The 20565-nt window shown below is 44.0% G+C and overlaps 1 protein-coding gene across 1 annotated transcript; it reads left to right on the top strand.

Moving 5' to 3' along the window:
• The first annotated feature begins 14477 nt into the window (after positions 1-14477).
• On the top strand, positions 14478-15419 carry Olr1523 (olfactory receptor 1523). Its single transcript, NM_001000713.1, has one exon. The coding sequence runs from the start codon at positions 14478-14480 to the stop codon at positions 15417-15419; it is 942 nt and encodes a 313-aa protein (NP_001000713.1).
• Positions 15420-20565: the final 5146 nt, after the last annotated feature.

The following is a 20565-nucleotide window of genomic DNA, read 5'->3' as shown; positions in this document are numbered from 1 at the left end:
TTCAGACAAGCATTTATAGAGGCAAGAAGGGGTGTCTAGCCTGGTACACATCTGACTGCGGGGCCATTACGGTCTTTAACGTAATTAGCCATAAACTTAACTTCCGTTTGCCTCCTGATTGGTGGTTGTTAGAAAGTAAAGTGTCAGGGGTGGACTTATAACCTGGGAATGCAGCTCTGTTGGGGAATAACCTGGAAATTGTTGCTAGACGCAGGTCTTGTTGGGGGGTAACCTGGAAACTGGTGCTAAGTACCAGCCTGTTGGTTAACTTGAGTTCAACCTTAGGTCAGGTTCTCTAAGACGGAGTCATGGACCCAAAAGATGTGGTCTCTCAATACCAGCCTTCCCCATCTCTTCTCAATCTTTCATGGAGTCATAATGTCTGTGGAAATCTACATGAACCTTTCTTGGTTCATCTAAGTCAAGCTTATAGGAAGCTGCGACTCTTAGGGCTACAGTGAACGTGCCGGAAGACCATGCCTCTGAGGTTTCAGCAATGAGCTGGAAGTCACGGTGGTAAATGTTCTCTACATCAACAGCCTCGCCTTTGGAAAATGTAACATTACTGCTTCCTTAGGGCTGGCGTTTATTGGTTGTCTCTTCTCTTGCAAGTTGTTGAGGATTTTCCATTTTTGTGTGTCTGTGTTAAATAATTTTAGTTTGTATCCTAGAGATATTGTGTTGAGTCTTGTCAACACTATGGAGAACGCCAGTTTGGCTTGTTGGCTTGAGTAATCCCTTCTCACCTGCCTTTCGTGAGATATGACGCCACTGCCTGATTCCTTTTCAAAGGCTTTACAGTGACATTTGGATCTGTCCCGTGTGTGGAGCACCTCTGTGCCAGTCCAGGACCTGGCTGGTGATGGTTTATGCCAGGCCTCAGTTCTCAGAGCCTTTGCTAGGTTGCTTCAAGTTCTCCCCCTGCACAGGTTTAAGGATTCATTCCCCAGCTGCCTCTGCAGTGATTTTCTCTGCACAATCTGCCTCACTTCCTGGTCCTCTACAAGATAGAACTTTTAGCTTCTCTATGCTCTCACAAATTTCCCTCCCCTGCATCTGTCTTGGAGCTAGGGGTTAAAATTAGAGAAAAGAATACTGTGAAGTTCCTTTCATTCCTTTCTTAATTCTTTCTTAATTCTTTTTTTTTTAATTAAATGAAAGTCAGAAGAGGGCATTGGATCCTCTGGAACTGAAGTTATGGATGGTTGTGAACTGCCATGTGCAAACACTGAATATCCAAACACACCAGAAAAGCAAGATCTAGATTTAAAATCACATTTGATCATGATGCTGGAGGACTTCAAAAAAGACATGAAGAACTTCCTTAGAGAAACGCAGGAAAACATAAACAAGTAGAAGCCTATAGAGAGGAATCATAAAAATCCCTGAAAGAATTCCAGGAAAACACAATCAATCAGGTGAAGGAATTAAAAATGGAAATAGAAGCAATAAAGAAAGCACAAAGGGAAACAAACCTGGACATCGAAAACCAAAGGAAGAGTCAAGGAGCCGCAGATACAAGCATCACCAACAGAATACAAGAGATAGAAGAGAGAATCTCAGGAGCAGAAGATTCCATAGAAATCATCGTCACAATAGTCAAAGATAATGTAAAACAGAAAAAGCTACTGGTCCAAAACATACAGGAAATCCAAGACTCAATGAGAAGATCAAACCTAAGGATAATAGGTATAGAAGACAGTGAAGACTCCCAGCTCAAAGGACCAGTAAGTATCTTCAACAAAATCATAGAAGAAAACTTCCCTAACCTAAAGAAAGAGATGCCCATAAACATACAAGAAGCCTACAGAACTCCAAATAGATTGGACCAGAAAAGAAAATCCTCCAGTCACATAATAGTCAAAACACCAAATACACAAAATAAAGAAAGAATATTAAAAGCAGTAAGGGAAAAAGGTCAAGTAACATATAAGGCAGACCTATCAGAATCACACCAGACTTCTCGTCAGAGACTATGAAAGCCAGAAGATCCTGGACAGATGTCATACAGACCCTAAGAGAACACAAATCCCAGCCCAGGTTACTGTACCCTGCAAAATTCTCAATTAACATAGATGGAGAAACCAAGATATTCCTTGACAAAACCAAATTTACACAATATTTTTCTACAAATCCAGCCCTACAAAGGATAATAAATGGTAAAGCCCAACATAAGGAGGGAAGCTACACCCTAGAAAAAGCAAGAAACTAATTGTCTTGGCAACAAAACAAAGAGAAGAAAAGCATACAAACATAATCTCACATCCAAATATGAATATAACAGGAAGCAATAACCACCATTCCTTAATATCTCTCAATATCAATGGTCTCAACTCCTCAATAAAAAGACATAGATTAGCAAACTGGATATGCAATGAGGACCCTGCATTCTGCTGCCTACAGGAAACACACCTCAGAGACAAAGACAGACACTACTGGGGCTGGGGATTTAGCTCAGTGGTAAAGTGCTTACCTAGGAAGTGCAAGGCCCTGGGTTCGGTCCCCAGCTCCGAAAAAAAGAACAACAACAACAAAAAAAGACAGACACTACCTCAGAGTGAAAGGCTGGAAAACAACTTTCCAAGCAAATGGTCTGAAGAAGCAAGCTGGAGTAGCCATTCTAATATCAAATAAAATCGATTTTCAACTAAAAGTCATCAAAAAAGATAAGGAAGGACACTTCATATTCATCAAAGGAAAAACCCATCAAGATGAACTGTCTTTTTTTTTTCCTTCTTCTTTTTTTTTTTTTTTTTTTTTTTTTTTGGAGCTGGGGACCGAACCCAGGACCTTGTGGTTGCTAGACAAGCGCTCTACCACTGAGCTAAATCCCCAACCTCCAAGATGAACTCTCAATCCTAAATATCTTTGCTCCAAATACAAGGGCACCTACATACATAAAAGAAACCTTACTAAAGCTCAAAGCACACATTGCACCTCACACAATAATAGTAGGAGATTTCAACACCCCATTCTCATCAATGGACAGATCATGGAAACAGAAATTAAACAAGAGACATAGACAGACTAAGAGAAGTCATGAACCAAATGGACTTAACAGATATTTATAGAACATTCTATCATAAAACAAAAAGATGTACCTTCTTCTCACTGCCTCATGGTACTTTCTCCAAAATTGACCATATAATAGGTCATAAAACAGGCCTCAACAGATACAGAAAGATAGAAATAATCCCATGTGTCCTATCAGACCACCACAGGCTAAAGCTGATCTTCAATAACAATAAGGGAAGAATGCCCACATATACATGGAAGTTGAACAATGCTCTACTCAATGATAACCTGGTCAAGGGAGAAATAAAGAGAGAAATTAAAGACTTCTTAGAATTTAATGAAAATGAAGGTACAACATACCCAAACTTATGGGACACAATGAAAGCTGTGCTAAAAGGAAAACTCATAGCTCTGAGTGCCTGCAGAAAGAAACAGGAGAGAGCATACATATATCAGCAGCTTGACAGCACACCTAAAAGCTCTAGAACAAAAAGAAGCAAATACACCCAGGAGGAGTAGAAGGCAGGAAATAATGAAACTCAGAGCTGAAATCAACCAAGTAGAAACAAAAAGGACCATAGAAAGAATCAACAGAAACAAAAGTTGGGTCTTTGAGAAAATCAGGAAGGTAGATAAACCCTTAGCCAGACTAACAAAGGACACAGAGAGTGTGTCCAAATTAACAAAATCAGAAATGAAAAGGGAGACATAACTACAGAATCAGAGGAAATTAAAAAAAATCATCAGATCCTACTACAAAAGTCTATATTCAACAAAACTTGAAAATCTGCAGGAAATGGACAACTTCCTAGACAGATACCAGGTACCAAAGTTAACTCAGGAACATATAAACCATTTAAACAACCCCATAACTCCTAACGAAATAGAAGCAGTCATTAAAGGTTTCCCAACCAAAAAGAGCCCAGGTCCAGACGGGTTCAGTGCAGAATCATCTGAAAGGAAGTAATCTTAACAGAGAAAATGCCTCCATATGGCATTTTCATAATTATCGATTGATGGGGGAGGGCCAAGACCATTTTGGATGGGGGTCATCCCTGGGCTGGTGATCCCTTAGTCCTGTGTAAAAGCAGACTGAGCAAGCCATGTGGAGCAGGTCAGGAAGCAGCACCCCTCCATGGCCTCTGCATCAGCTCCTGCCTTCAGGCTCCTGCCCTGTTTCAATTCCTGTCCAGACTTCCTTTGATGATGAACAGCAATTTGAAAGTGTGAGCTGAAAGCCCTTTCCTCCCTAACTTGCTTTTCTGTCATGGAATTTCATCACAGCACTAGTAATCCCAGTTAAGCCACTGCTCTTCCAGAGAACTGGAGTTCAGTCCCCGGCATCTACATCAGGTAGCTCATAACCACCTGTCACTCCAGCTCTATGGGACAGGATATTCCTCTCTGGCCTCTGAGGGCAAACGCATGTTTTACTCACACAGACACACACATAAATACATAGAAATAAAACCAATACAAATAAATCTCAAAAAAGAGGGTATTTTCTCTTCCAAAATGCTGATGCCTGAACTTAAACTTCTTTTTTTTTTTTTTTTCAGAGCTGAGGACCGAACCCAGGGCCTTGCGCTTGCTAGGCAAGCGCTCTATCACTGAGCTAAACCCCCAACCCCGAACTTAGACTTCTTATAGGGCTGGAGAGATGGCTCAGCCGTTAAAGGCTAGGCTCACAACCAAAAATATAAGACTTCTTATAGCATGCGTACACACCACACACACACACACACACACACACAAAGGTAAAAAACAAAAGTAGTCTTGAAGTCAGCAAGAATGAAGCCACTTAGCTAGACGTGACAGCTACATTCACTCTCAAGATGTAATTCACATCTAACACCAAATGGATTCTGGGGGTTGTATCCAGGGTCTCACACATGGTAGACTAAGGCTCCATCATGGAGTACAGTCCCATCTTTCCTCTTGCTTTCAATTTTTCAATTCCTCTCACTTGCCTTGAACTCACTCTGCAGCCCAGGTTCGCTTTGAACTTACTCTCTTGTCTCAAATAGCTAAGTCTCCAGACCTATGTCACCAGGTCCAACATACATTCATTGTTTTATTTTTTCAACTACTGAGTTTTTAAATGTTTTGTCTATTTACTTACCTCATGTATGTGGGTGTCTTACCTGCATGTATGTCTGTGTGCTGTGTATGCCCAGTGCCAACAGAGGCATCAGTTCCCCTGGAACTGGAGTTAAGACAGCTGTCAGCTGCCGTGTGTACACTGGGAATCAAACTCAGGTCCTCTAGAAGAGCAGCCACTTCCCTTAACTGCTAAGCCATCTCCCCAGCCCCTTTACTCACCACAATTCAGTGTACAATTCAGCTGCCAGGCAGTGGTGTTACACGTCTTTATTGCCAGCATTTGGGAGGTCTCTGAGTTTGAGGCCAGTCTGGTCTACAGAGTGAGTTCTGGGACAGCCAGGACTACATAAAGAAACAAACAACAGAGGTACAACTCAGTGGGGCTTTGTGTGTGTGTGTGTTTGTAGGGGGATTTCCTCTAATTATTCTATTGACTAATAAAGACAACAAGAAGCTAATCGATGGACAAAGATAAGGAGGCAGTATTTTCTGGCCCAAGAGAGGAAAAGGGGACACGGGAGAAAGGAACGGCCCTTTTTTTTTTTTTTTTTTCTGAGCTGGGGACCGAACTCAGGGCCTTGCGTTTGCTAGGCAAGCGCTCTACCACTGAGCTAAACCCCCAACCCTAGGAATGGCCTTTTTTTAACGAGTTGGAAAGTAAAGGACATGCAGGATGTAGGCCGGGGAATTGTCAGACCCTGTGACAGCTTCCGCCACTGGAAGAATTTTCAACATAGAATAGACGATGAGTTTACGACAAAAGATTCCATGCCCTGCAGTTGTGTCATTCTGGTTAATTTTAAAATTAAGATTGTCTGGTGTTTTCCATTCACAACAATCCAGGTGGGCAAGTGAGAGGGTGCAGCCGTGTGGCAGCTGTGGCATGGGTAGAGCCAAGCCACAGGGCAGTACAGTTGGTTGAACACCAGCGGTAGCTCTGGGCGTTCACAGGAGGGATACCTGCTGGGCAGCTTAGCAAAGCCAGCCAGAGAAATAAGCGCCTATTACAGTCTCAGGCTGTTGCACTGGGCAAGGAACAGACAGAGACCAGAGATGCCTGCACGAAGCCAGAACAAACATGGGTTCTTTTAAAATTACTCACTACATGTGTATACAACTTTCTGTAGCTTTGTCAGTAGCTCCAGAACAATTCCTTCACTCCCCAAAGATACCTTGTATCTGTTAGCAGCCATTATCCTTTCTGTTCTAAACTCCTGGCAACACTAATCTGCTTTTGCCCTGTGCATTAGCCTGTTCTGGGTATTTCATGACTGGTTTTGTATCTGTTTCCTTTGTTTGCTTTCAGGTTTCACTCATGTAGTGACATGTATCAGTACTTCATTCCTTTTTAATGGCTGAAGTATATTCCATTGAATGGCTATACCACATTCATTTGTCTATTTAGTACAATTATTGGACATTTGGGATGTTTCTACTTAGTAGGTATTGTGGTTAAAGAGCTAGGAATATTCATAAAAATAATGTATATGGAGATACACTTTTATTCATCGGGGATATATACCTGGATATGGGATCACTGGATTTTATAGACCAGTTTCCACTAACATTTTGAAGAATAGCCAGACTGTTTTTACAAAGTGCCACTCTGTCACCCACCAGAAGTGTATAAGGATTCTATTCTCCACGTTGTTACCAACACACTTGCCTATCAGCATCAGTTGCTTTTCTATTGCTGTGATAAAACACCATGACTACAGAAACTTAAAGAAGAAAGAGTTTCTTTAGGTTTGCAGTTCCAGGGTTTAGAATCCACAATGCTGGAGCAAAGGCTTAGCCATAGCATGTGGAGGGCTCACATCTTGAACTGCAAGCAGGAAACAGAGAACAAATCCAAAACATATGAGTCTTTCAATTCCCAGAGCTCACCTCCAGTGACACACTTCCTAAGCCTTGCTAAAACAGAGCCACCAACTGGGGACCAAGGTTCAAATGTCTGAGTCTGTGGGGCACGTTAACCATTCAAACCCTCACACCATCTTTTTAGTATAGCCATACTTCTGAAGATAAAATGGTATCTCATGGTTTTAATATGCATATCCTCAGTGCTGCTTGATGTTTGAACATGCTTATTGGTCGTTCACATATCTTCTTTGAAGAAATACCAATTCAAAATGTTGTGCTCATTTATTTATGTTTATGTATTTACATGGTGCTAGGGACCCAACCTAGTGCTTCAGGAATATAAAAAAATACTCTACCAACTGAGTTATATTCCTGGACCTTATTTTTTAAGTTAGTTGCTTGTCTTTTGTTACTGAATCATCACACAGTTTGTACACAGTCTGGTTGATATGAACCATTATTAGATATATAAAAGATTAGAGGCCGATGAGATGGATCAGTTAAAGGTTCCTGCCACCAAGGCTGAAAACCTAAGTTTGATCTCCAGGATCAACAAGATAAAAGGAGACAACTAATTTTTGAAAGTTGTCCTTTGACCTCTGCACATGCTAAATTCATTTGACCTATGATTAAATATAAAATCTCTTTGTTGGTATTTAGCTTAGACAACCCATCTAAGGTGACCCTGGGATGTGGAGTTCTCCTTGCTGTGTTAGGACCCTTCTTGCGTTTCATGCCTTTTGGCATTTGCTTGAGGAAATTGGGAGCCCAAGACATGGCACATCAACATTTGTAATTGTTGTATCTCCTGGATGAATAGCTTCTGCCTTTGTATGTGAGTCGGCATTTTCTGCTTAACGGCTTCCAGCATTGTTTACTGCTTTTGTAACTTCGATATCTTGACTATGGTATTTCACAAGTAAGAGGAAAGACTGCATGATGGAGCCTTAGTCTACCATGTGTGAGAATCCGTTCGGTGTTAGATGTGAATTACATCTTGAGAGTGAATGTAGTCAATTTATAATGAGTGTTTCACTCTGGCTGTGCAAAGAGTTTGTTAGTTGATATGAAGGAGTACAGGTGAGAAGGGCTTTGGGGCTCAGTCTGTAGAGGGGTGACTTGGATAGTGTCTTAGGACACTGATCCCTTTTCTGAGTACAGTGACCAAGAAGGCTGACACGCTGGCGCTGTCCATGGTGCTGACCCCAGGGCTTTCCTTCTTGAAACCCCCTCTTGGATTGGCTTCCCCTAGGGGCTCTTACTCTTCTGCTGGTCCTGTGAGCTGTCATCCTGAAGCCCTAGACCCAAGGCAGTCTCTCAGTGATTACCTGTCTCTGATGCAAGAGCTCACAGAGTTTTAATAACTCCCACCGCTCCTCTGCCCTCAGCAGCCTTGAGCCCATCTTCACTCCAAGAATTAAGACTAACTTTTGTTCCCAGAAGAATTGAGCTTCTTAAGGATAATCCTCCATGTTCTGGCCTGAGAGACGGACAGAGAGAGTGGAGCGGTAGGAGAAAGATGGGTAGAAGATGAAGGCTCTGAGTCTCCCTGGCCATTTGGGCTGGAGGTAGGTGGTGACTTCAGGGTCCTTCCCATGGCCAAGTCATGGCTGAGAGAGTCCAGATAAAACCCGTTGTGAGACCAGCACAGGGCAGAGGGAAGGTATGGCAAAGCCACTGGTCAAAAATCCTGGAGGAAGGAGATTTGGAGAACAGTTAGTTTTATCTGGAGCTAAGACTTCTGCCTATACCGATTTATGCTGGGGAAAATTTAGGATAGAGGGCGGGAGGGAAGGCAAAATATAGACACAGTTTTCTCCCCCAATGCCCACACCCATACTGCAGCTTCTTCCCACACACAGAGAAAAGGCAATGCTCTCACTTCCTACTCTCTAATATTCCCTTTTTAATCTTCTCTGGTCCCACCTTCCTCCTCCTGCCTCTCCACTCTCCTACTCACCCCAGGTCTTCATTCCTTCTCCATGGCCACTCTTCTGCCTCACTGTCCCTGCTTTTAAATCAGTGTCTACTGCTCCAAGGGTGGCCACATGGTAGGTTCATCCCTGTGTGGCGAGCTCACCTCCTCCTTTCCCCTCTCGGTGTCATGGAGACTGATTTCCTGAGAACAACCACCAATGAAGGACACCGAGTAACAACAGGGAGTGCTTGGGGATCCTCTGCTTCCCCCACCCGTGTCCATGTCTCTCCCCATCTGCAGCCCCTCCTAGGCCGCTCCCTTGCTCCTACAGGTAGAGGAAGCACTGCAAGACTCTTAGGGGTTAGTGGGGGAAATGTCGACCTTGCAAAGGTCGTGCTTGTGCTTTCTCAAACACCTATGTGTTAGGAACAAGGATCCCTGCCTTCCTTTTCAGGACCCTTCATCCAGAGCTATTTCCCCATTCTTCAGCTTCCAGTGAAATGGGTTGGGCCCATTTCAACACTTCAGCCACCACAAAGTAAGCACTGTCTGTGACAGGCTGTGTGCGCTGGGCACCATGTACTTGCTGGCACTGGCCTCACATGGAGATTATAATACAGGAGGTGACAGAGACAGCCTCATGGAAAGGTACTGACACAGGACAATCTTCTAGGAGACTTGGAGACTCCTAAACCTTCAGAAAAGGGTGTGATTCAGATGGCTGAGTAGGACCAGACAACATCCACATGGGGCACTGTCACCCGAGGGACTTTGGAGGGGCCCAGTTCTGTTGACACCGAGGCATCTAGAGGAAAACAAGGAGAGGAGAATGGTAGTTCTGCGTGCAGATTCTGAGGCCAATTTAGATCTGGCTCTGCTAGTCGTTCCCAGTGTGACCTGGAGTGGTTATTTACTCCTGGTAAACCTCAGTTTCCTTATTCATAGAGATGATTCACTGTATTTCCCGTATGTTATCAGCACTGAATAAGAGAATGCTTCTGAAATATTTAGCATAGTGCCTAACCCACAGGAAACACCCTATAGATAAATACTGATGAGTGTTACCATAACGATAAATGATTGTGATTACTACTGAAGTGGCAGGCAGATTGTTCTAGAGAGATGGGGGCACGCTCTAGAATAGATGTGAGAGCACGCCTGGAATTCTGTCTAAGTGTTAGTTCTTTCCTGTAGACAATGAACAGCCTTGGAATGCTTCAGAAGACATTTTGAATTAGATGGGGAAGGTATTTCTTGAAAAATTGACCACATACTGTGCATTACTGTGTGAATTAAAATGGAGCTCAATCTGGAGGCAGAAACCCTCCCGGGAGCCTAGCCCAGTAAGTCAGGTGGGAGGGATAACTGGCCAGTAATTTCAAAGGAAGAGCTATTTTGTTCTAAAGACAGAATGTGCAGAATCTATACGTGCCTGGCTGGGTGAGAGGCTAGAAGATCAGACAGGAGAGCCAGAGATGAATTTGGGTTTGAAGAAGAGGAGTGAGCGTGAGCACAGACTGATAAAGACTGGCGGGGCCTTGTGGAACAGGACTGCTAGGAGAAAGGTTAGGGCTGCAGCCATGAGGGTTACCCTGGGAGGTGTGTGAGAACTTGGAAAGAGGAGGGGAAATGGCTGCTTCTGCAATGAGGACCTGATGTTTTCTGTTCTTTATTTACAGAGCGTGTGTGTGTGTGTGTGTGTGTGTGTGTGTGTGTCTTACACACACACTTCTCTCCTTCTCCCCTCTCCCCTCCTCCTCTCTTCCCACTCCTCTCCTGTTGGTGTTCTGAAACTTCCCTTCTCTGCACTCAGGCCATCTTTATTCAGGACAGGGCTGAGCAGACGGGGCTGGTGTGCAGCAATGCCCAGAAGCCTTAGGCTTGCTCCCTGCTACCTTTGTTCTCTTATTGTGACGTATCTGCTAATCGTAAATCTTATGACCGTTTCTAAACTATGAGAAACAAGAACAATTAGTAGAACTATTTATCTATGAAACCAGTTCCTTCAACTGGATATAAACACCAGCCACTGCTGTTAGCATTTTGATCTTATAACATTTTAACAAAATGTCAGCCTGATGTAGTGGCCTTTGCTTGCAATCCCAGCACTCCAGAGTCAGGGAGATCATCCCAAGTTTGAGGCTGGCCTGATTTACATCCAGGCCAGGACTTCATAGTTACCTCCTCTTTCTTTCTTTCTTTCTTTCTTCCTTCCTTCCTTCCTTCCTTCCTTCCTTCCTTCCTTCCTTTCTTTCTTCCTTCCTTCCTTCCTTTCTTTCTTTCTCTCTTTCTCTCTTTCTTTCTTTCTCTTTCTTTCCTTCCTTCCTTCCTTCTTTTTTTAGATTTATTTATTTATTTTATGTATATGAGTATACACTGTGGCTGTCTTCAGACACACCAGAAGAGGACTTCAGATCCCATTACAGATGGGTGTGATCCACCATGTGGTTGCTGGGATTTGAACTCAGGACCTCTGGAAGAGCAGTCAGTGCTCTTAGCCGCTTAGCCATCTCTCCAGCCCTAGATCCTGTTTCAAAAACCACTTCCAATGCTAAAAATGTTTTGTAATTACTTCTTTAAAATAATACCAATACATAATAAACTAAAATACCATACAATCAAATTTCATGTTAGAACATGAATTTATCACACGTAGAATTTTAACACACGGAGATGTCATGTTTTATTTAGCAATGTGTCCTACACGGTTATTTACACTGCTTCTGGTTTAATCAAATTATAAGTATTTGGTGGGGAACATACATTCTTAAATATACATTTTTAGAATTAGTTTTTATTGTTCTGACAAATACCTAGGGGAGAATCTAACAAACGTGTGGGTGAGGTTTATATCTCCAGCTTTGGCTGGAGTACAGTGGTTTCTGTTTCCCTAAACTCTCACCGTGTTGAGGAGTCCAAGTTTTAAAGCTTCTCCTGCCAAAGCAATAACCCAAGAAATGCATTTCTCTTACTACATCTTAATTTCTTGGGTGGTTGGTACATTGTAGGTAAATCTTAACTGTTTTTCCATAGGTAAAAAGAAGCCCTGAATATCTTTTAAAGGACAAAAGTTGAATCTCTCGGTGGCATCCTTTGGTCTCAGGACTCGGCGTTTGCCACAGGTGTTGTCATCGTGGTTGGTTCTCAGGAACAGAAGGGAATCCATTCACACCAGCAGGTAATTGCCAGGCGTGTCGCTGGTCCTTGGGAGTGGGGGTGAAGAACAGTGCTATGCCCTTTCACTTGTGAATAATTGATCTTGTGGATTTGATACATTGTAAATAAATCTGATATCTTACATCTCGGAGCACTGCATCACAGCCACCTATTATCTTACCAGGAGATACGATTCTGTCACATGTTACCTCGTTTTCAAATCTTCTTTTTTATCATAATTGATGCATAGTTTATTTAAAGTAAAAATTCCAAATAATACAGAGTCATAAATATAAAAATTTGGAGAACCTCTGAGGTCTTTCATACTAATAAAAACATGCGTGTGGTGTGCACATGCGTGTAGGCTCACACATGAGTGCACGTGTGTGGAGGCCAGCGGTTGACATCAGGTACTTTTCTCCATCACTCTGGGTGCTGGGGCTCTAAAGTCTGGTCCTTGTACTCACAGCACAGGTAGCTTATCCACCAATTCACTTCTCTGGAGCCCTCATCTTATTTCTTTAAATTTCACTTTTATTTTATCTTTCGATCTGTGGTGGTGGTGGTGGTGTTGCTGGTGGTGGTGTGTGTGCTTGTTGGGATGGCGTGTGCGTGCATGTGCATGCATGTTTGAGATGTATTTGTGTAAGGTGTGTGGCACACAAGGTCAGAGGACAACTTTGTGGAGTCAGTTCTCTCAGAAGTTTACATAGGTTTCTGGGGTCAACCTTAGGTCAATCTTACCATAAGTTTGTTGCCCACTGAGCCATCCTACCAGCCCTCACCTCCTTCTTTTCTTCCTCTTCTTCCTCCTCCTTTTTCTCTTGGTTTTTGAGACAGGGTTTCCCCTCATAGCTCTGGCTGTCATGGAACTCAGTCTATAGACCAGGCTGGCCTTGAACTCAGAGATCCTCCTGCCTTCAGGGAGCATTGCTTAAATGGCCCTGTGCTGAGAGTTGTGGAAAACACAGGGTAAGCAGACGAACCATCATCCTGAAGCACTGCTTTTACACAGGCACTTGAGGATAAAGAATGTTGCATGATGGGTCATGTGACAAGATTTAGGGGTTCCATGCCTCCTAGGTGTAGATAATCTTAGAGAGAACTCAGTGTGATATTTTTTACTGGTCACCACTCACCATACCCAAATTTTACTGGTAATTATGTGTGTATTTGTGTGTGGGTTTGTATGTGTATGTATGGGTGGAGCTGCAGTTACAGGCTGTTGTGGGCCAGTCGAAATGAGGTCTGGGATCTGAACTAGGGTCCTTCTGTAAGAGCAGGAAGTGCTTTAAACTGCTGCGTCATTAGACCCCATACTTAAGAATTTTAAATGTCAAGAAGATTGCCTAGCATGATGCGCCTATAAGAGCATTTGCATTAATTATAAGTACGCAGTGTGAGAGTCTCAGGAGGAGTTGTACTGGGCCTGAGCTTCTCTAAGTTGCTCAACATGAGAAACACACAGAGAAGCGCAGAGGTAGAAAAATACAAGCTGCGTGAGTCATCCCAGCTCAGGACCCCAAGATCATCTTCCCGCCTCTTCTTCCCCTCACATCTGACTGTGTGCACCCCGACTTCCCTCCTGTGTCGGGGTCTGTTGTGGTCGGTGTTGGGCTTTGCTTTTCCAAGGCAGCGTTTCTCTGTGTAGGCCTGGCTGTGCTAGAGCTCCCTCTGCAGACCAGGCTGGCCTCGAACTCAGAGAGATCTGCCTGCCTCTGCCTCCCAAGTGCTGGGATTAGAGGAGTGTGCCCCCACCACCAGGTTCACAGTTTCTTAGAGTAGACACCTCTCTTTCTTCAGACATGAACCCCGTACATCTTCCCCCTCCAAACTGCTGCCCCTGTCTATCTAAAGTCGTTAGTCTCTGCATCCTCTCATGATTTACACACACGTGTGAATGGGCCCGTGACTCCAGCTGTGTAACGACATGCGTATCTGCTCACCAATGGTTTCAAGCAGGGTCGTGAAAGCTGTACTTCGCAAGGCCATATCCTGGATGCTGGAGGTATGGAAAAGAGGAATAAATCCTTGTCCAAAGACATTGTGGTCCAGGGGAACAGGGAGCTTGTGTCTATAAATGCCTCTGATACAAAACCAGATGTGGTCAGAGAACTAAGCTGGTGGCGGCTGGATACGTCTCTATCTTCCTTAGGAAGCTCTGTCAAGCCATACCTTGGAAGAGCTTTGACCAATTTAATCCTGGTCCTCCAGAGCAAAAACAAACAAACAAACAAACAAACAAAAAACACAAACAAAAAACACAAAAAAACCAAAACAAAACAGAAACACAAAGCCAAACAAATGAACAAAACCCAAACCAACCAACCAACCAAACAAACAAACAAACATCCCCAAACCTGACTGACTGTTCACAATGTTTTACAACATGTTATCTCTCTAGGCACACGGGGAGGGCCCCATGGAACCTCAGAACATCACATGGGTGTCAGAGTTTATTCTCTTAGGTTTCTCACAGACTCAAGAACTTCAGAGACTCCTGTTTGTGGTGTTTCTGTGTGTCTACATCACCACTGTGGTGGGAAACAGCCTTATCATGGTTACCGTGACCTTCGACCCCAGGCTGGACATGCCTATGTATTTTCTGCTTCGAAACCTGGCCGTCATAGATCTCAGCTACTCGACAGTCACCTCCCCCAAGATGCTGGTGGACTTCTTTCACGAGACCAAGACTATCTCCTACCAGAGCTGCATGGCACAGATCTTCTTCTTTCATCTTCTGGGAGGTGGGACGGTCTTCTTCCTCTCAGTGATGGCCTATGACCGCTACATAGCCATCTCCCGGCCCCTCCACTATGTCTCCATCATGAACACCCGGCTGTGTGTGGGACTGGTGGTGGCTGCCTGGGTAGGAGGTTTTGCCCATTCCATTGTCCAGCTGTGTCTGATGCTCCCATTGCCCTTCTGTGGCCCCAACATCCTGGATAACTTCTACTGTGATGTCCCCCAAGTGCTGAGACTTGCCTGCACTGACACCTCCCTCCTGGAGCTCCTCATGATCTCCAACAGTGGGATGCTGGTCCTCATCTGGTTCTTCCTCCTTCTGATCTCTTACACTGTCATCCTGGTGATGCTGAGGTCGCACTCAGGGCAGGCGAGGAGGAAGGTGGCGTCCACCTGCACCACCCACATCATCGTGGTGTCTATGATCTTCATTCCCTGCATCTACATCTACTCCAGGCCCTTCAGTCCCTTTCCCTTGGACAAAGCCGTGTCCATCAGCTACACAGTCTTGACCCCCATGCTCAACCCCATGATCTACACGCTCAGGAACCAGGAGATGCAGGCAGCCATGAAGAGACTAGCAAAGCTCCTAGTGCTTACTAAAAGAGATGAGCTTTAAATAGATTGTCTTTCAATGTCAGATTTCTCTGAACTTGTGCCACCCTGGGGGAAAAGCAGAGTTAAGTCCTTGTACATAATAACCAGGCCTGGAAAGAAAGTTCAGCTGGAAAGTGCTTTCCTTGAGAACATCAAGGCCTAAATTCGATCCTCGGAACTCACATGCATAATCCCAGGCATAACAATGGCTGCTTAGAATCCTAAAGCTTGAGAGCTGGAGAGAAGGGACCATGGGGATCACTGGCCAGCCAGCCCTAGAGATGTAAGGACAAGTGAGATACACTGTCTAAAAAATCCCATTGTGATGGTTAGTTCACCACTCTGTGCTCCTGACGGGTCACATGCCCAAGAGCTATCTGGATTCACTAATGAAAGACACACATGCCAGCTGATTTTCTTATGCTTTGACTAGCTCAATTGTTGGACACTTCTAATCCTTCCCATGACTATCAAATACTGCCCTCCAGCATTCCAGAGTTAACATCCTTTAAAATCTATATTACATCTCTGCTACCCAAAACCCAGTTGGAGGAAGTGGCCACTAGAGCCACTTACCAGAATTCCTATATGGCTGGTCTTTCCTACACTCCTCTCATGATGATTCTGACTCCTTTCTCTCTCCTGGTTCTCGCCTGAGCAGATCTCCAAGTCCTGCCTCAGTCTACCTGCCCGTCCATTGGCTGTTGGCTCTTTATTGGTTGATTGAAAACCAACTGGGGACAAGGACCTTCAGTATTTGAACATGTGGATTCCCGATTTTGGGGGCCAGATTAATTCAAAGCATTAGAACCAATCCCCAACAAAATCCCTTATAAATGGTATCTGAGGAGCAATTTCTGAGCTTACCCTCTGGACTCCACAACTTTCTCTCTCTCTCTCTCTCTCTCTCTCTCTCTCTCTCTCTCTCTCTCTCTCTCTCACACACACACACACACACACACACACAAACACCAATAAATCAGATTACAGCAATATATCTTCATGAGTTACTTCTTCTGTGTCAGGCACTGTTATTAGATTCTTCTATACTTTGTATTAAAATATTACAGATAAGAAAACCCAGAATATGGTTATTTTTTGCACCACGCTCTAACCAACTGAGCTAACCAGTCACCTAGAATGTGGTTGTTTTACAAAGTGGAACAGTAGAATTTGGTTTCATTGACTCCAAGGTGTGACCTCTAACCGGAATGAGAGCTTTTAGCAGCCTGGAGACACAGACACTTCTCAGAAAATCTCCCCGTGTCTTTAGCTGCATCTGACAGACACAAGAGTTTCTATTTTTTGCCTAAGGCCCTGGCACCTGGTTTTTATTATGACTTTATTGCTGTATATTTGTTCATTGTGAGATATACAACTTTTTGCAAAACTCTCAGAATTGAGGGTAAGTTTTGAGCACAATGCAGGAGCTTTTCCCACAAAGACCTGAATGCCACAGGCTCTTCTCGATTTCTCTGCATCATAATGGGCGCCCTGAGTCTATTCTGTGTCTAGATTTCTTCCTCCTTTTTTCTTTCCATATTTATAGCCATAATTTAGAAACAAGAGGAGGAGGGCGTGGACCATCACATCCTCCAGATTGTCTCTTTTCCAGGCACAGCATCTGTGGTCTTCCAGTTGGTTTCTGTATCCTAACCTCCTGACTCCAGCATCCTGGGCAAACCTTCTAGCTTCACTGCTGTATGACAACATCCCCCTCTCAAAATGTGGCATTTAATGTGTGACCCTTCTGCACTGGTGTGTGTGTGTGTGTGTGTGTGTGTGTGTGTGTGTGAATTGTTCAGAAAACATTGGCCATTGCCTCTGAATTCTGTACCAACAACTTCTGAAGTCTGTATCAGTGAGATGCCCTTGTCTGCCAGCAGCTAAGCCGATGAGAACAGCTCAAGGAAGGAGGAAAGCTGTGTATCATATAGAAGATCCGGGACAAGCAGTATCCAGTTGGTTAATTCTGCACATCAAAAAATGTTCCAGTTCGGGGCTGGGGATTTAGCTCAGCGGTAGAGCGCTTACCTAGGAAGCGCAAGGCCCTGGGTTCGGTCCCCAGCTCCGAAAAAAAAGAACCAAAAAAAAAAATGTTCCAGCTCAGTGTTGTCTTTTTTTTTTTTTTTTTTAAGATTTATTATTTATTTTATGTACAGCATTCTGCCTGCATATGTGACTGCAGGCCAGAAGAGGGCACCAGATCTCATTACAGATGGTCGTGAGCCACCATGTGGTTGCTGGGAATTGAACTCATGACCTCTGGAAGAGCAGTCAGTGCTCTTAACTGCTGAGCCATCTCTCCAGCCTCAGCGTTGTTTTCTTGGTGATGCCTTACTTTCCTCTCATGCAGGATGTGGCTGCCAGACCTCTGGATGTCACAGTTTCACATAGGAGCCATTTTGGGAGACAAAATAAAAGAGAAACACATGCAAGTTATTTTTTTTCCTTTGTGCATATGTGTGTACATGTTTGTATGCATGTGTGTGGTTGGGGGAAGAAAATTCTGTAGAACTACCTCAGTAGAATTCTCCTAGGACTCAGTTGTCTACCTCTGTGGTCACTTCAGTCTGTACAAAAAAGGACGTGGTACTGTCTAACTCTTCTTCCAGGTCAAACAACAGTGTCTGCATGTGGTACCCCCTGACGACAGGAAGAGACACTATTGTCTTGAGTAAGAAAGACTGACCTTGAGAAGAAAACTCTACCGTGAACAGGGGCCACCAGTTCATGTGTTTGGTGAAGCCAACAGGTTGCATGGCAACCTGAGAGGACAGGTCAGGTGCTGAGAACTCATATAGACCAAGGAGGGAGTGTCTTAGTCTTCACCCTGCTACTGCAGAGCTCCTATATCAAAGCCCTAACAGGACATCAGTAAGATATCATCATTGTCATTATCATCATCATCGTTGTCATTGTCATTGTCACCGTCGTCGTCATCATCACCACCACCACCACCACCACCACCACCACCACCATCACCACCACCACCACCACCATCATCAACAGCAGCAGCAGAAGCATTTCATGTATTCTGGAACATCGTGGAACTCTCTGTGTACCTATCGATGACCTTGCACTTCTACCCTCCTGCCTCTACTCTGGAGTGCTTGTATTATAGACATAGACCACCATGCTTGGTTTGTAAGGTGTGAGGGATTAAACCGGGGACTTCACCCCTGATAGGCAAGCACTCTACAGACTGAGCTACATCACCAACCATTAAGAATTTTATTTAGGGGTTGGGGATTTAGCTCAGTGGTAGAGCACTTGCCTAGCAAGCACAAGGCCCTGGGTTCGGTCCCCAGCTCTGAAAAAAAAAAGAATTTTATTTAGAGATACTAAAAAGCCCCAGAAGGACAGTTTCCAGTATATCATTCCAAATTAGTATTCTGGAAGCTTCTGATAAAATACCTGATGTGACGGGCTCTGGAGATTTCTATGTGTCAGGCCCTGATCACACAGAACATCCAGCAAGTGTCTGAGTGATTTGATTTGAAATACTAATGTTTGACCGCAGACCATCAAGCAGATTAAGAAAAAAAAATTCCCCAATAAAAGACAGATATTAAAGTTAGACAAAAGTGAGAAACTGGGAGGAAAAAAGTAGGGTTTGGTGGCTCATTCCTTTATTCTAGCACTAGGGAGGTCAAACCAGGCAGATCTCAGTGAGTTCGAGGTCAACGTGGTCTACCTAGTGAGCTTTAGGACAGGCAGGACTACTTAGAGAGACCCTGTCTCAAAACCAAACCAAACCAACCAACCAAACAAACAAACAAAAAAGAAAACAATTATCAATTAAAGGAAATAAAATATTTCAACTTAAAAATGTTTCTAATTGAACCTTTTATTTTGAAATGATTGTGTCTGCCTCTGTACAGGATAATAAAGAGCTCTATTTCCCATGGGAACTGCTACAGACTGAGTGTTCGCTGACCCCACACAGCCATGTGTTGAATCTGATGGTTTGTGAGTTGTGGGGTCTTTGCTAGGTGTCCAGATTACTTCACGTTATAAATGTGGCCAGCAATTCTGAAGGAGACCCTAGAGAGCCACTCACCACCATGTGAGGACTCAGAAAAGTTGACCTTCTAAGACCTCTAATCTTCCCCTCGGACCTTTCCCACCAGGAGAACGATGAGAAATACATTTGTACTTCATACTAAGGTTCAGCCTGTGGGACACTGTGGCAGGAGATCAGTCAGACTAAGGTATCTTGGGAACACCTCATGTAGTATTAGTAGGTCAGTAGTGCCGCAGTCAAAGCCTGGGGTGGATGCTACATTTACTATAATCCTAGCCACAAATCACGAGTGGGGATTGGGATGCCACTTTAGAAATGTTCAATAGAAAATGAGAAAAAGGTTCTTAGAAATTGGAACTGTGCCTTGTAAAATGCAATATTTTCTTTGGATGGTCAGAGAAGCATCTTCCACAAGATTTCTTCAAAAAACTCACTCTTATTCTTCACACTGAAGGGTATGATCCTGCCCCAACCCACCGCCTGCCTGATGATTGTTGCCCCACGCACTCTCCTCCTTCCCCCAGGTAAGGATTCTCAAATCTTGGCATGGTCCCCACACACACACTTATTCCTGGAGGCTACACATCCCATGGCCCTTGCCAGGTAGCAGCACCCACTCCTGCCACAACCTTCCCGAAACTCTGTCACTAAGGGACCAACTGTAGAACCTGGTGAGCTGTCCCCAAAGTCTGAGGATCAGCATTGAGAAGCTTCTCACTCTACAGAAGGTTCGACTTTGGGCTCAGAAGCTTCACTTAGACCTAGCTGAGCTGAGACCTTCTGACACCCTATTCATATATCAACACTGAGTTGGAACAAAAAGAAGCCCAAGCATCATTCTGCTGTCCCACAACCTGACAACCAAACACTCACTCAACAGAAGTGGGATAAGACATCCATGCCAAGAAACACACCCAGTGACCTACCTTTAGATGACTTGGTTCATTGCAAGGGCACGAGCAACACAAACAACCAGATGAAAGCTCTCTTCCAAACAGGAGTGCTCCCAGAGTAATGTTCCTCAGCAAAAGCAGCTTAGACATCACACAAGACAGTGACTTAAAACAATGACACACACTTCCAAGGATCTCAAAGAGGGTATGGATTGGTGACATAAACTTCTCAGAAACATAAACACTTG

This window comes from Rattus norvegicus, chromosome 10, assembly GCF_021556685.1.
Source record: "Rattus norvegicus strain SHRSP/BbbUtx chromosome 10, alternate assembly SHRSP_T2T, whole genome shotgun sequence".
Classification (NCBI taxonomy): Eukaryota; Metazoa; Chordata; class Mammalia; order Rodentia; family Muridae; genus Rattus; species Rattus norvegicus.
Note: the sequence above shows the minus strand (reverse complement) of the source record. Positions and strands in the feature narration are given on the sequence as shown.

What these genes read in the sequence shown, in the direction of transcription:
- Olr1523 (NM_001000713.1), top strand. Translation starts at nt 14,478, where the DNA reads ATGGAACCTCAGAACATCACATGGGTGTCAGAGTTTATTCTCTTAGGT.